General features: G+C 54.6%; 2 protein-coding genes across 3 annotated transcripts in view; one reads left to right on the top strand and one right to left on the bottom strand.

The window, feature by feature from the left end:
- Window positions 1-8,705: 8,705 nt before the first annotated feature.
- On the top strand, window positions 8,706-10,284 carry NR2C2AP (nuclear receptor 2C2 associated protein). Of its 2 annotated transcripts, none has more exons than XM_058424940.1 (5): window positions 8,706-9,110; window positions 9,252-9,342; window positions 9,557-9,662; window positions 9,734-9,795; window positions 10,089-10,284. In XM_058424940.1, exons 1-5 carry the CDS (start codon window positions 9,073-9,075, stop codon window positions 10,209-10,211), a joined length of 420 nt encoding a protein of 139 aa, XP_058280923.1. In that variant the 5' UTR covers window positions 8,706-9,072; the 3' UTR covers window positions 10,212-10,284. The 2 variants fall into 2 exon arrangements, with proteins under 2 accessions (XP_058280923.1, XP_032026112.1); XM_032170221.2 differs by having other exon boundaries at window positions 9,734-9,801.
- An 83-nt stretch (window positions 10,285-10,367) lies between these two features.
- Window positions 10,368-15,461, bottom strand: part of RFXANK (regulatory factor X associated ankyrin containing protein) — a gene marked incomplete at its 5' end in the record, with an annotated part of 10,449 nt that continues 5,355 nt past the window's right edge. Inside the window, 7 exons of the mRNA XM_032171601.2 lie at window positions 10,368-10,484; window positions 12,889-12,969; window positions 13,400-13,466; window positions 13,894-14,019; window positions 14,504-14,604; window positions 14,880-14,945; window positions 15,085-15,168. Coding sequence (XP_032027492.2) covers window positions 10,414-10,484; window positions 12,889-12,969; window positions 13,400-13,466; window positions 13,894-14,019; window positions 14,504-14,604; window positions 14,880-14,945; window positions 15,085-15,168 — 596 coding nt within the window. The remainder of the gene's footprint in view (window positions 10,485-12,888; window positions 12,970-13,399; window positions 13,467-13,893; window positions 14,020-14,503; window positions 14,605-14,879; window positions 14,946-15,084; window positions 15,169-15,461) is intronic.

Raw genomic sequence — 15,461 nt, 5'->3', positions numbered from 1 at the left:
ATCCCCTGAGCCTGGGAGGTCGAGGCTGCAATGAGCTGTGCTCACGCCACTGCACTCCTGCCTGGGTGACAGAGCAATACCCCATCTCTAAAATAAATAAATAAATAAATAAAAGCCTAGACTCATACAATGGAATATTAGCCATAAAAAGGAATGAAGCACTGATCAATGCTACAATATGGGTGAACCTTGAAAACATGACGCTGAGTCAAAGCAGGCAGACACAAAAGGCCAAATAGTGTATGGCTCCATTTATAGAAATGTTCAGGTCGCACTCGGTGTGGTGGCTCACGCCTGTGATCCCAGCACTTTGGGAAGCTATGGTGGGAGGCTCCCTTGAGGCCAGGAGTTCGAGACTAGCCTGGGCAACAAAGTGAGACCCCTTTGTGTCCACAAAAAAAAAAAAAAAAAAAAATTATCCGGGCATGGTGGTGTGTGCCTGTAGTCCCAGCTACACAGGAGGCTGAGGCAGGAAGATCTCTTGAGCCTAGGAGGTCGATACTGCAGTGAGGCATATTTGCACTACTGCACTCCAGCCTGAGCAACAAGACTGTCTCAAAAAAGAAAAAAAAAAAAAGGAAAGAAAAGAAAAAAAATGCTCAGATCAGGCAAATCCATAGAGACAGGAGGCAGATTAGTGGATGTTGGGGCTGGGGGATGGGAAACGGGGAGTGACTGCTGATGAGGACCAGGTCTTCTTTTAGGGTGATGAGAATATTCTGGACCTAGACAGAGGTGATGGTTGCACAATAACGTGAATGTACTTAACGCCATTGAATTGTACACTTTATTTTACTTATTTCTTTATTCTTTTGAGACACAGTCTCACTCTGTTGCCCAGGCTGGAGTGCAGTGGTGCAATCTAGGCCCACTGCAACCTCTGCTCCCACGGTTCAAGCGATTCTCCTGTCTCAGCCTCCCGATTAGCTGGGATTACAGGCGCCCACCACCATGCCTGACTAATTTTTGTATTTTTAGTGGAGATGGAGTTTCACCACGTTAGCCAGGCTGGTCTCGAACTCCTGACCTCAAACGATCTGTCCGCCTTGGCCTCCCAAAGTGCTGGGATTACAGGTGTGAGCCACCGCGCCTGGCCTTGAATTACACATTTTAAGATGGTGAGTTTTATGTTACGTGTATTTGACTACCATTAAAAATATGGTAATGAGGCTGGGCTCGGTGGCTCACACCTGTAATCCCAGCACTTTGGGAGGCCAAGGCGGGTGGATCACCTGAGGTCAGGAGTTTAAGACCAGCCTGGCCCACATGGTGAAACCCTCTCCCTATTAAAACTACAAAAATTAGCCAGGTGTGTTGGCAGACACCTGTAATCCCAGCTGCTCAGGAGGCTGAGGCAGGAGAATCTTTTGAACCCAGGAGGCAGAGGTTGCAGTGAGCTGAGATCACACCACTGCACCTCAGCCTGGCAACGGAGTGAGACTCTGTCAAAAAAAAAAAAAAAAGGCCGGGTGCAGTGGCTCACGCCTGTAATCCCAGCACTTTAGGAGGCCGAAGCAGGTGGATCACGAGGTCAGGAGTTCGAGACCAGCCTGGCCAACGTAGTGAAACCCCATCTCTACTAAAAATACAAAAATTAGCTGGGCATGGTGGCACGTGGCTGTAGTCCCAGCTACTCGGGAGGCTGAGGCTGGAGAATCACTTTAACTCAGGAGGCAGAGGTTGCAGTGAGCCGAGACCATGCCATTGCACTCCAGCCTGGGTGACAGAGTGAGACTCCGTCTCAAAATAAATAAATAAATAAAAATTAAAAAAAATTACAAAAAGCTGTGAGGAGGCAAATGTGCCCAGAGAGGGCAGCTTTTGCTCCTGCCTTCCTTCCTATGGTCGTGGTGTTTCTGTGCTGAGAATGGGCTTGCAGCGCTCCACCCTGGGTCCTGTATCTGTGAGTGTGTCTTTGAGCATCTCTGATGGTGGGTGTCCATCTGGTAGGAGGATAGACAAATGAGGGACAAGATAGCTTCCACAAGATTATCAAAGAAAGAAGGCCTTGGCCAGGTGCCGTGGCTCACGCCCATAATCTCAGCACTTTGAGAGGCCAAGGCGGACAGATCATTTGAGGTCAGGAGTTCGAGACCAGCCTAGCCAACATGGTGAATCCCCATCTCTAATAAAAATACAAAATTAGGGTGTGGTGGCGGACGCCTGTAATCTCAGCTACTCGGGAGGCTGAGGAAGGAGAATCGCTTGAACCCTGGAGGCACAAGTTGCAGTGAGCAGAAATCGGGCCACTGCATTCCAGCCTGGGCAACAGAGTGAGACTCCATCTCAAAAAAAGAAAAAAGAAGAAGAAAGGAGGCCAAGCACCGTGGCTCATGCCTGTAATCCCAACACTTTGGGAGGCTGAAGCAGGCAGATCACCTAAGGTCAGGAGTTTGAGACCAGACCAGCCCAGCCAACATGGTGAAACCCTGTCTCTACTAAAAATACAAAAATTAGCCAGGCGTGGTGGTGTGCACCTATAATACCAGATACTCGGGAGGCTGAGGCAGGAGAATCACTTGAACCTGGGAGGCGGAGGTTGCAGTGAACCGAAACTGTGCCACTGCACTCCAGCCTGGGTGTCAGAGCAAGATTCCATCTCAAAAAAAAAAAAAAAAGATTATCAAAGAAAGGGTAGGAATGAATGAGGGATAAGGGGGGACCCCAGGTGAGCAAGGGGTAGCCCTGGGGTCCAAAATGATACAGCAAGAAGCTGCACTGACTGTTTGACTCTGTGTCACAGAAGAGAGATGGAGGTCAAGGATCCCAGCTGATGTGAGTGTCTGCAGGTGACAGCTATGTCAGCAGCACCCAAACAGCATGCAATGACTAGTCAGTGAGGCTGGAGCATGCTGGGGGGTTGGCTGTGGCTCACACTGGGGAAGACGCTGAGAACAGCTGCGTGACGTGCGTGAGAACCGAGTAGCTCAGCCTCCACAAGTCTGGGGTTCAAACCCCGTCCCTGCCACTCGTAACGATGTGACTCTGAGTGAGCCATCTTGTCCTTCTGTGTCTTAGTTTCCCCATCTGAAATGGGGATAGGCTAGGTGCCAGTGGCTCACGCCTGTGATCCCAGCACTTTGGGAGTCAGAGGCAGGAGGATCACTTGAGCCCAGGAGTTCAAGACCAGCCTGAGCAACACAGTGAGACCCCCATCTCTATAAAAAATAACTTAAAATTTAGCAGGACATGGTGGCACACATCTGTGGTCCCAGCTACTTGGGAGGCTGAGGGGGAAGGATCGCTGGCTAGAGCCCAGGAGATTAAAGCTGCAGTGAGTCAAGATTGCATCACTGTACTCTGGTCTGGGTGACAGAGTGAGACCCTATTTCAAAAATGAATAAAATAAAATCGGGGGAGGGCCGGCGCAGTGGCTCAAGGCTGTAATTCCAGCACTTTGGGAGGCCAAGGTAGGTGGATCAGGAGGTCAGAATTTGAGATTAGCCTGGCCAACATGGTGAAACTCCATCTCTACTAAAATTCAAAATTAGTTGGGTGGGGTGGTGCGCACCTGTAATCGCAGCTACTCAGGAGGCTGAAGTAGGACAATCGCTTGAACCCAGGAGGTGGAGGTTGCCGTAAGCCAAGATCGCACCACTGCATTCCAGCCTGGGTGACTGAGTGAGACTCCATCTTGGGAAAAAATTAAATAAATAAATAAATAAAATGGGGGATAATTAATGTCCCTACGTTACCGGTTGCTCAGAGAATGAAATGGGAAGTAAACACACAGGCGGGGACTGCTGTTTATTTTACAGGTGCTGGGGAAACTGAGGCTTAGGGAGCTAGGATCACCTGCCCAAGGATGTACAGAGTGAGTAGAGACCAGGTGGGAGCCGAGGTCTGTGGGTGCAGAGCTGAGCCCCAACCCCACCTATCCTCATCCCTCTGCTTCCCCCGCTTCTCCACTCCTCCCCACCCCTTGCCCCCACGCTCTGGCCCCTCGCTGGTGCCAGGGCTGAGCTTAGAGGGGCTGGCCTGGGGCCCAGGGGCGGGCTGTTGCCGGGGGCTTGAATGAGGCAACCTTGCCTGGGAATCTACTGGGCTCAAAGAGCTATTTATAGGCCTGAGCTGGGATTGGGCACCCCTCCCCAGCCCTGAGTGCCTTCTCTGTCCCCCCCCACCCCATTGGGGCCCTGGGCCAGGGGCTGCTGCCAGTGGGAGAGGGGTGGGGGATGGGACTGGCAGACCAAAGCAGAGGTGGGGAGGGAGGCTGGACCCTCCAAGAGAGCTGGGTCTCAGGGGTGGACAGTGCCTCCAAAGTACCTCTGAACATGCCCAAGGTGACACATGGGTAAGTCACACACAATGCCACCAACAACCACTGACACACACAGTCACACCCCAGCCACACCCCAGCCACACTAACAGCACAGGTGGCTCACATGCAACCTCACCTGGCCACACACAGGTCTCACCCACCACGCATGACCAAACCTGACCACACACAGTGACACCCAGCCATACACAATCATACCTGATCATGCACAACCACACCCAGCCATACACACCACACCCAGCCATGCACAACCACACCCAGACATGCACAACCACACCCAGACATACACAACCACACCCAGCCATGCACAACCACACCCAGCCATACACACCACACCCAGCCATGCACAACCACACCCAGCCAATGACAACCACATCCAGCCATACACAGCCACACTCAGCCGTATACAACCACACTCAGCCATGCACAACCACACCCAGCCATGCACAACCACACCTAGCGAATGACAACCACACCCAGCCATGCACAACCACATCCAGCCATGCACAACCACACCCAGCCATGCACAACCACACCTAGCCAATGACAACCACACCCAGCCAATGACAACCACACTCAGCCACGCACAACCACACCCAGCCATGCACAACCACACTGGGCCACACACAGGTTTCACCAACCATACACAGCCAAACCTGGCCATATACAATCACACTCAGCCACACACAATCACACTCGGTCATGCACAACCACACCCAGCCATGCACAACCACACCCAGCCATGCACAACCACGCCCAGCCATCCACGGCCACAACAGGCCACACACAATCACATACACAACCAACCTGGTCAGGCCACACACAACCATACCTGGCCTGGGCCACACACAAGTCACATTTGCTCCACAACCAAAGGCAAAGCTATGAGCTGGGCTGCACCAGTGTCCCTCCACATGCAAACAAACCCACTGCTGCTCAGACCCACAACACCTTCGCCTTCCTGCCAGCAGCAGAGAGCCCACGTTGGCCGCACATTGCTCACACCCAACCAGGTTTCTAGTCACAGACACACCCACAGGTAGTGAGCACACAACATGTTCACACCAACACCACCAATGCCACCAACCCCGAGATCTGTAGCAGTCCCAGCCACTGTTACAACTGGCCACACACACACAGCTCCTGGTGTTCCCATACATGCCCACCTGAATCCTTTCACACCCAGACACCCCTCCCACTCCCACTGTCACCTCCAGTGGGACCCAGGCTTCCACTGCACCAGGACTCATAACCCCAGCTGCTACTGTGTGAACATCTGTCTCCTCGGAGTGGGGTCCTGATGGGCTCTGGTAGATAAATCAGACTCAGACCTGCCGGATGGGGGTCTCCAGGTTCAGGGAATCCCATCAAACCCTCCCTTGCAGATGCCCCAGGCTAAGACCTTAGGGAAAAGATTACATCCATCTCCCAGTAGGGAAACTGAGGCTTGACGCTATCTGAGGGCCATTCCCTGCCTTGTTCCAGGATAATGAAATCATGGACAGAAGGACCTGTTTTCTGCATGGGTGGGGTTGCCCCCCAGACACCACCAAGGCAGAGAGTCCCCACTGACCCAAACTTGCTGTGTGACTGCAGCAAATCCCTGATTCTCTCTAAACCTCCAATTTCTCCACAGAAAAATGCTGAACCTGAGCCCAGTTAGGGGAAATCCAGAGTGAGACTGGGGTTTGCATCCCAGTTCCCCTTGGTGATCTTGGCCACGACTTTGCTTTTCTGTGCCTCAGTTTCCCCAAGTGAACCAGAGGGGCTGCTTTTGGACCTTCTAGAGCCCTCCCTGCCCCATTCCCTGGGGTGGGGGTGGGAGCTCTTAGTCTTTCCTCACTCAAGCGAATGAATGGGCCACTTTTGGCTGCCCTGCTGGGAGCCCAGAGCTGCTAATTCCCTGGAGAAACAGGAGGCTCTTTCATGCCCAGGCGCCAGTGGGGTGAGGAGGCGGGAAGAGGGTATGGAGCTGGCCTCATACCCGTGGGCAAGGAGGCCGCATGCCAAAGCCAGGAGTGGTGTGGAGAGCCCTGGAGCCATGCATATCCTCACTGTGGGGACTTGGCTAAGTTGATGTGTCCTCAGCTATAAAATGGGAATGACAGGGACCAGCCACAGCAGGTTTAACGAGCCAATGGGTGGCGACGAAACGTGGCACCAAGTCAGATACACAGTGGACTCTCAGTGAAAGTCAGCTACTGTTGCTATATGTCAACTTGAAGAACTCACAGAGTCCTCCAACAGTCCTGTTAATAGACTTACCCCCATTTCACAGATGAGAAAACTGAGGCTCAGAGAGGTCAAGATGCTTTTCTAAGGTCACACAGCCAATGAGTGGTCCAGCCAGGATTTGAACCAGATCTGGGCTCTCCGGTGTTCCTGCTCTTTCTAACTTCCTTCCGGGGGTGAGGTTGGGGGCACAGTTTGCTGTCACCTCCAGCCCCAGCCCTGAGACCAGTGAAGTTGGGTCTGGATGGCACCAGACTCTGTCTAAATGCGGAAAGCCCTGGCAGGCAGGGACTGAAGAGGCAGGCCTTCTGCTGGTGACCCAGTTTCCCCGCCAGCCCCCCGCCCCCTGCCGCCTGGGGTGGGTTTTAGCAGACACTAGTAGGATGCCGGGAGGACCATTCCTCCAGCCCTTGAAGAAAGGGGCTGGCTGCCAGACCATTCAGCTAAAGCCAGGAACAACAACAGCCTCTTGCCAGTGGCTGCTCTGTCTTGGAACCCTCCATTCATGCAGAACGGATGGTGTCCTGCCCTTTCTCCGACACCTTCCGTGACTGCTCCAGGCCCAGCAGGATGTGGCTCCACATATTTTATTCAAATTCATGGTCTTTTACCCAACTAGGCCTTTGCTTATGCTAAGCTCCCTGCCTGGGACACCCTCCCCACTCCAGATTTTCTCACCCTTGTGAATCCCTAGCGCCTGACCCCCTATTAAGGTGCAGTTCTAATATCCCCTCTCCCAGGAAGCCCTTCCTCCAGGTAGAGCCCCTGCTCCTCCAGCCCCATCTCTCCCTTGGGGCTAGGAGTGTCTATGTCTACCTCTGTCTTGCCCAGATCGGGGGCTCCTCTGGGACAGGCCTGGAGCTGAGGCCTCTTGCTGTCCCCAGCATCATCCAGCAGAAGGCTGGACACGAGAGTGTGACAGTAGAGCTTGCAGGAGGTGTCTAGTGAATCAGTGAACCAAATCTTCAGCTTGGTATCTGAGGCTTTATGTTTGGCAAACTCCTGTTCATGCTTCAAAACCCACCTCACAGCTTGGGTACGGTGGCTCACGCCTGTAATCCCAGCACTTCGGGAGGCCAAGGTGGGCAGATCACGAGGTCAGGAGTTCAAGACCAGCCTGGCCAACATAGTGAAGCCCCGTCTCTACTAAAAATACAAAAAGTAGCCAGGCCTAGTGGTGCGCACCTGTAGTCACAGCTACTCCGGAGGCTGAGGCAGGGGAATCACTTGAACCTGGGAGGCAGAGGTTGCAGTGAGCTGAGATCACACCACTGCACTTCAGCCTGGGCAACAAAGTGAGACTCCGTCTCAAAACAAAACAGAAACAACAAAAAACACCCGACCTCGCATGCTCCCTCCTCCAAGAAGCCTTCCTTCATGTCCCAGCAGCATTTTCTGGGAAAGACAAACTTGGAGGCCAGGGCTCCTGTGTCCCAACAAGAACACAAGGGGTTGATGAGGATTCCAGATACTCCCAACATCGTGGCCTTTTCCACAACTCTGCCTTTGGCCTCCGGGAGGCAGTGAAGTTCAGGGATTCCCAGGCTGCATTTAGTGGTTAGGGTAGAGTAGGTTAGAGTAGGTTAGGGTAGCCGTTAGGGTAGAGTAGGTTAGAGTAGGAAGAAAGACATTGTCATAGGAAGTCTCTCTGGCCGGGCGCGGTGGTTTACGCCTGTAATCCCAGCACTTTGGGAGGCTGAGGTGGGCGGATCGCTTGAGCCCAGGAGTTCGAGACCAATCTGGGCAACATGGCGAAACCTCATCTCTACCAAAAAACAAACAAACAAACAAACAAACAAAATAGCCTGCCGTGGTGGCGCGCGCCTGCTAGTTCCAACTATTCGGGAAGCTGAGGTAGGAGGATTGCTGGAGCTTGGAAGGCAGAGGTCGCAGAGAGCCGCGATCGCACCACCGTACTCCAGCCTGGGCGACAGTGAGACCCCGCCTCAAAAAAAAAAAAAAAAAAGGAAGTCTCTCGCATTCCAAAATCAGTCAAAATCAGTGCTCTACACCTTCGGGCGCTGAGGGACAGCGCCCCGCGCGCGCAACCAGCCTTTTCCCTACAGCTTCAAGGGAACCAAAGTAAATTCAATCATTGAACCCGGACCCTTTAAGAAGCGAGCATGAAGGGGCGGGGTCGAACCAAGCCCCACCCCAGGAGCGGCCGCGGTCGGCGCCCGAATTGCAACACGCATGCGCCAAGCCCACGCGGTTCCGGGTCCCAAGATTTGGCTCCAAGAGCTATTCGCAGAAACAGGCTCGCACAAAAAGCCACCGCCCCCGAAACCTGCGGGAAATCTGTTTCCTTTGAGAGGCCTGGCCTCCGGTCATTGGCGGTTTCCCTGATCCTCTCTCCCAAATTTTCCGGCAGGGGATTTGATCGAGGCAACTTTTAGGACTGGGGTGGGCGAGGGAGTGGCGGTTCTCGTCCCAAGTTACAGGTGAGGACGTGCAGGCCAAGGCGTAGCCAAGATCGCGCCGCCCTGTGGCTTGAGGAGGCGCCGGGATTCGAACCAAGGCTGTGCCCAATCCTAAACCCTGCGAGGTCTTGTGGAACCGACATGACCCACTCTTTGGTTTGTCCAGAGACAGTGAGCAGGTAACAGTCTGTGGGGACAGGCAGTGGCGAGGCCCTAAGCCTGGGGTCGAGCCCTCAGTGGACAGAGCTGGGGGTCAGGCCCTCCGCGGAGCTGAGACCTGGTCTCAGCCCCTCTCTTCGCCCTTATCCTGCTGCCTCCAGGGTGAGTTCAGTGCTGAATCGCAACACTCGGCAGTTTGGAAAAAAACATCTTTTCGACCAGGATGAGGAGACATGTTGGAACTCGGACCAGGTGAGGCGCCTCCCTCGACCCTCCATCTCTAGGGTGATTCAGATTCAGATCTCATGCCTTGAGAACGTCAGGGGTTCTCAAGGGTGGCCAGGAAAGAAACATGTGCCGAATTTCCTTCTTCCCCTCCACTCCAAGGACTATGTGAATGAGATAGGCATAGCAGGGCTCTGTGCCTGCAGTGAACTTGCGCCTCAGTTTCCCTGTCTGCTTCCAGGGCCCCTCCCAGTGGGTGACGCTGGAGTTTCCCCAGCTCATCCGTGTCTCCCAGCTGCAGATCCAGTTTCAGGGTGGCTTCTCCAGTCGCCGGGGCTGTCTGGAAGGTACTAGAAGGCCCTGGGTGGCGGGGGTTCCAGGGGTCACCCCAGACACTCATTGCCTTTCTCTGCTGAAGGTTCACAGGGCACTCAGGCTCTCCACAAGATTGTAGATTTCTACCCTGAGGACAACAACTCGCTTCAGATATCCTGCCCCTGCTTCTGGGGTGGGTGGTCTGTGCCTCTGGAAGCTTTGGACTCACCCAAACCTGAATGGGAACCCTGATGTGTGATCTTGAACACGTGACCTCTAGGACTCCCATCACTTTTTCTGTAAAATGGGGCTGATGACCACCTGTTCTGTGTGACAGGCTTAGAGGGGCCTGCAGCTTTCCCAGGTTGCCCACATCGGTGGAGTCTGAGCTGGGTCTGGAAGGGGTGGGGGCCTGCGGGTGGGAAACCAGAAATCACCAGTTTCCCTTGACTGCCCACGCTCACACTTTCCCCATACCAGCTGCTGAAGTGGACCGGCTGAAGGTGACGTTTGAGGATGCCACTGACTTTTTTGGCCGTGTGGTCATCTACCACCTGCGGGTGCTTGGGGAGAAGGTGTGAGACCTCTGGGGGCTGTCTCCTCCAGGAAGCCCTCCGGGAAGCACAGCAAAGTCCCTCATTCTGCACAGGTTTATTGGTTCCTCTTGGGAAGGGTCCCCTCCCACCACCTGTCCAGGAGCTGCCTTTGAAGCCAGTTCTGGGTTTCCCCAGCTCTGGCCGACCATTTTGTTCCCTGAGTGTCTGAGTCCCCGGCAGGCGGCCTTCACTCAGGGTCAGCGGGCACCAGGTTGCTCTGGAAGAGCTTGAGGATGTGGTTCTCGATCACCTGTTGCACTGAGATGGGGCAGGGAAAAGGCGGGCTGTGAGCTTGAATCGGGAGGGGCGTGGAGGCGCAGGCCAACCTGCGCTCTCCCCTTAGGGGACAAACAGGGACCCTTACAGAGACCTGCATTGCAGAACAAAGCTGGGAGAACCGAGGCCTCATCCCAGGAACCTCAACTTCCCCTAAGTTTGTAAAAATGCACTTTTATAGCTTTTCAGAATTATTAATATAAAAATATTTCCTACCAAGCAAAATGTGTGAATTGTGACTTTTATGAAAAGATGAGCCTGGGCATGGTGGCTCACACCTATAATCCCAGCACTTTGGGAGGTCCAGGGGGGAGGACTGCTTGAGCTCAGGAATTTGAGGCCAGCTTGTTCAACAGAGCAAAACGCTGTCTCTACCAAAAAAATTTAAAAATTAGGCTGGGCTTGGTGGCTCACACCTGTAATCCTAGCATTTTGGGAGGCCAAGGTGGGTGGATCACTTGAAGTCAGGAAAGGCCAGCCTGGCCAACATGATGAAACTCCATCTCTACTAAAACTACAAAAATTAGCCAGGTGCGGCCGGGTGTGGTGGCTCACACCTATAATCCCAGCACTTTGGGAAGCTGAGGCGGGTGGATCACCTGAGGTTGGGAGTTTGAGACCAGCCTGACCAACATGGAGAAACCCTGTCTCTACTAAAAATACAAAAAATTAGCTGGGCATGGTGGTGCATGCCTGCAATCCCAGCTACTTGGGAGGCTGAGGCAGGACAATTGCTTGAACCTGGGAGGCGGAGGTTGCAGTGAGCTGAGATCACGCCATAGCACTCCAGCCTGGGTGACAAGAGCGAAACTCCGTCTCAAAAAAAAAAAAAAAAAAAATTAGCTGGGTGTGGTGGCAGGCACTTGTAATCCCAGCTATTCAGGAGGCTGAGGCAGGAGAATTGTTTGCCTGGGAGGCAGAGGTTGCAGTGAGCCAGATTGAGCGACTGCACTCTAGCCTGGGCGACAGAGCAAGACTCTGTCTCAAAAAATAAATAAAAAATATTTTAAAAATTAGCTGGGTAGAATAGTACATGCCTGTAGTCCCAGCTACTCAGGAGGCGGGGGCAGAAGGATCACTTGAGCCCAGGAGTTTGAGACCAGCCTGGGCAACATAGCGAGACCCTGTCTCTTCTAAAAAAACAACACAGCTGGGCGTGGTGGCTCACACCTGTAATCCCAGCACTTTGGGAGGCCGACGCAGGCAGATCACAAGGTCAGGAGTTCAAGACCAGCCTGACCAACATGGTGAAACCCCGTCTCTACTAAAAATATAAAATTAGCTGGGCATCGTGGTGTGCGCCTGTGGTCCCAGCTACTCAGGAGGCTGAGGCAGGAGAATCGCTTGAACCTGGGAGGTGGAAGTTGCAGTGAGCCGAGATCGCACCATTGCACTCCAGCTGGGGTGACAGAGCGAGACTCTGTGTCAAAAAAAAAAAAAAAGCAACAACAAAAAATAAGCCAGGCATGGTGACGAATGCCTGTGGTCCCAGGTACTCGGGAGGCTGTGGTGGAAGGATCACTTGAGCCTGGGAGGTTGAGGCTGCAGTAAGCTGTGCCTGCACCACTTCATTCCAGCCTGGGTGATAGAGCAAGACTTTCTGCCTCGAACAAAAAAACAAACCCCCCGAAAACAAAAGGAAGGATGAGGAATGATTTCTGTCCCAAACACACTAAACTCTGAAGGAAGGAGGGGGATATTTCCTAAGCCCCCCATCTCTACCATGACTCCAGGGGGTCGGTTCAATTGGGATCTCCCTGTTTTATGGATGGGGAAGTTGGGGTCCCATTGTGACAGAGAAAATGGAGTCAAACTGGGGTCTGCCTATGGCCCCTGTTCAAACCCACTGTCCGCCATGGAGAGGGATGGCCTCCGTGGCTCTGTGCACTGTGGCCTGGCCGCCTACCCCTTGGTGTCCTCACTGCCAGGCCTCCGCAGGGGCCACTCCTCCCACCTGGATGCCATTCTCCCTCCCTTCAGGTTCCCCAGAATCCTTCCCTGACCTCCCCATCCCAGGGCTGGGCCCATCTCACTTCTTGGGGTCTCAACCTTAAGACACCTTCCTCCAGGAAGCCTCTCTGACTTCCGTTGGCCACTTTGGGGCTCTTTGATGAGAGGCCCCTCTTTGGGCCTCTCATGCCTATGTGTCCCCCATCATGGCCACAGCCACTGACACCCATTGTCCTCCCTACCCCAGCACATGCGGAACCCCAGGAACCAGGACTGGGATGTGCCCAGGCAGGATACACAACAGTGCTCAACACCTGCCAACACAAACACTCTCGCTGCCGGCGTATGACCACTGAGGGGGTGTCCCGTGTACCCCTTTATGGTCCCCCTGCCTATGGAAGGGACCCCACCCCTGTTCTGTGTGTCTCAGGCCGACCTTTCCGGTATCCCAGGGCCACGGCAAGGTCCATTGGGGTGTAGCCAGAGTCGGCTTCGGTGGTGAGGTCAGCGCCTCGGGCTGCAAAGGAGAGGGGAGGGCACTGGAGGGTGGGGCCTGGGAGTCCAGAATGGGGTCTGGGGACCCGGGAGATCCCATGGCACCCCTCATTCCCCACAATGCAGCCGTGGGTCTGCCCGTTGCCCATGTGGCCTTTGACAAGAGTCCAACCTCTGCTATCTCGGTCTCCACTGAAGAACGTGGCTGAAGGGTCTCTGAACCATGGAGGATGGAGGTGCTCAGCCTCTTGGCCAGATCCTAAACCCAGACCCTGACTCCCGTGTGGTCCTACCACCTCCTCCCCTCTGATCCACCCTCCAAGAAGAGCAGGCAGGGACTACCTGCTCCAAGAATTCTTCAAGCAATGCTCGGGCGTCTCCCTGCCCTCAGGATTCCCACAGGGCCCGCTGGAGTGCTGGGGCCCCCGGAGCCAGTCCCGACTCCCACTCACCCAGCAAGGCCTCAACGCATTTCACGTGGTTCCCACGCACAGCATAGAGCAGTGGCGTCCCTCCATTCTGTCGTGGGTAGGGGCAGGAGAAACCAAAGGTTTACCTCTTCCTCATTCTCACAATGCCTTGTACTCTCTGGCCTGCAGTTGAATGTGGTTCCTCCTCCTGCTCATCACTGGGCCCATCTCACTTTCTGGGGTCTCAAGCTTAGACACCTTCCTCCAGGGAGCCCTCTCTGACTTCCCTTGCCCACATGGGGCTCTTGTAGCCACCTGTGCATCTGCCATCGCAGCGCAGTTCACTGCATCTCAGCTGCCTGTTTCCAAGTCTGCCTTCCCTGCATGGGGAGCTCTGCTCTGTGAGGCTGGGAATGGGGCTGTCTCGTGTTCTCGGCACCCAGAGCACGCCTGCACCTTTCAGGTACTCTGTGAACATCTGAGGCAGGAATGAAGGCCAGGAGGCTGAGAGGTCCCGGGGATGGGCAGTCCCTCACCCAATCATAGATGTTGATATCCACGTCACGCTCCAGCAGCAGCCCCACAATGTCTGTGTAGCCGCCTGTGCTGGCCAGCGACAGGGCGCTCTCTCGCTCTTTGGCCAGGATGTGGGGGTCGGCACCCTGTAGGGAGAAGAAGGGACAGTGGTGGGATGGGTTGGGGCATAACCAGGAATCCTGGGGTACCCACAGCAGCTGCATCTTTTTTTTTTTTTTGGAGATGGAGTCTTGCTCTGTTGCCCAGGCTGGGGTGCAGTGGCGCAATCTCCGCTCACTGCAACCTCCGCCTCCCAGGTTCACACACTTCTCCCACCTCAGCCTCCAGAGTACCTGGGATTACAGGCGCCTGCCACGACGCCTGGCTAATTTTTGTATTTTTTTAATAGAGACAGGGTTTCACCCATGTTGGCCGGGCTGGTCTCGAACTCCTGACCTCAAGTGATCCGCCCAACTTGGCCTCCCAAAGTGCTGGGATTACAGGCATGAGCCACTGCACCCAGCCGGCAGCTGCATCTCAAAGACAAGGCGCCAGCAGACACAGCCAAGACCCCAGCCCACCCTAAGGCCCCCAGGAATCCTCCAGCTGCCCAGGTGGGCTGGGACGCACCCACTCCAGCAGGAAGCGAACGGTCTCGATCTCTCCAAAGGCCGAGGCCCAGATGAGGGGGGTGAAGCCGCGCTCGTCTGGCTTGTTGACGAGGTTGTCACCTGGCAGGAGGGGGCGGGCGATACCACCAGGCTGCACCCCTGCCCCCTATCCCCAGTGCTGCCAAAGGGGGACGAGGTGGGGGGCTGGGGTTAGACAGGGGAATGAGGGAGAGCGTATGTCGATGGACATACATGGACACAGTCACACACACAGTTAGATACAATCACACACGTGGACACTCACAGGTCACGTCAGCGTCATGAGTGGGTATGGACACCCATATGCACACACCAGCCAGGTGCAGACATGCCAGCATATGTGTGTGGACACGCACCTTTCCGCAAATGCTCCTTCAGCTGGTCCAGCTCCCCCTGTGCTGCGAGCTGGTGGATGGACAGGGCTGGGGCAGGACAGAGGCAGAGTCCTCACTCGTCCCCTTGCTTCTCTGTGCCTCAGTTTACCCTCTGTCCACGATTGCTCCTCACAGGCCCTCCCACCCTCCTACTCCTCTCCTTGTTGGGGACTGTGGGCCCACTCACAGTCTAGGGTGGCCGGCAGAGCCGACACCTCGTTCCCTCGCTGCCGGTTGGTGAGAGTGGTGGAGTGCTTCAGGGAGCTGCCTGCTGGGAAAGAGACAACAGGCCTCAGTTTCGCCTCGGTAGATGTCTCTGAGGCTTCAGGACAGAAGCCTATCTGTTTTTTTTTTGTTGTTGTTGTTGTTGTTTGAGATGGAGTCTCGATCTGTCCCCCACGCTGGAGTGCAGTGGTGCGATCTTGGCTCACTGCAACCTCCGCCTCCTGGGTTCAAGCGATTCTTGTGCCTCAGCCTCCCGAGTAGCTGGGATTATAGGCACCCATCACCACACCTGGCTAATTTTTGTTTTTTTTTTTTGAGACGGAGTCTCGCTCTGTCGCC

Source organism: Hylobates moloch, unplaced genomic scaffold (genome assembly GCF_009828535.3).
Source record: "Hylobates moloch isolate HMO894 unplaced genomic scaffold, HMol_V3 SCAFFOLD_12, whole genome shotgun sequence".
NCBI lineage: Eukaryota > Metazoa > Chordata > Mammalia > Primates > Hylobatidae > Hylobates > Hylobates moloch.
Note: the sequence above shows the minus strand (reverse complement) of the source record. Positions and strands in the feature narration are given on the sequence as shown.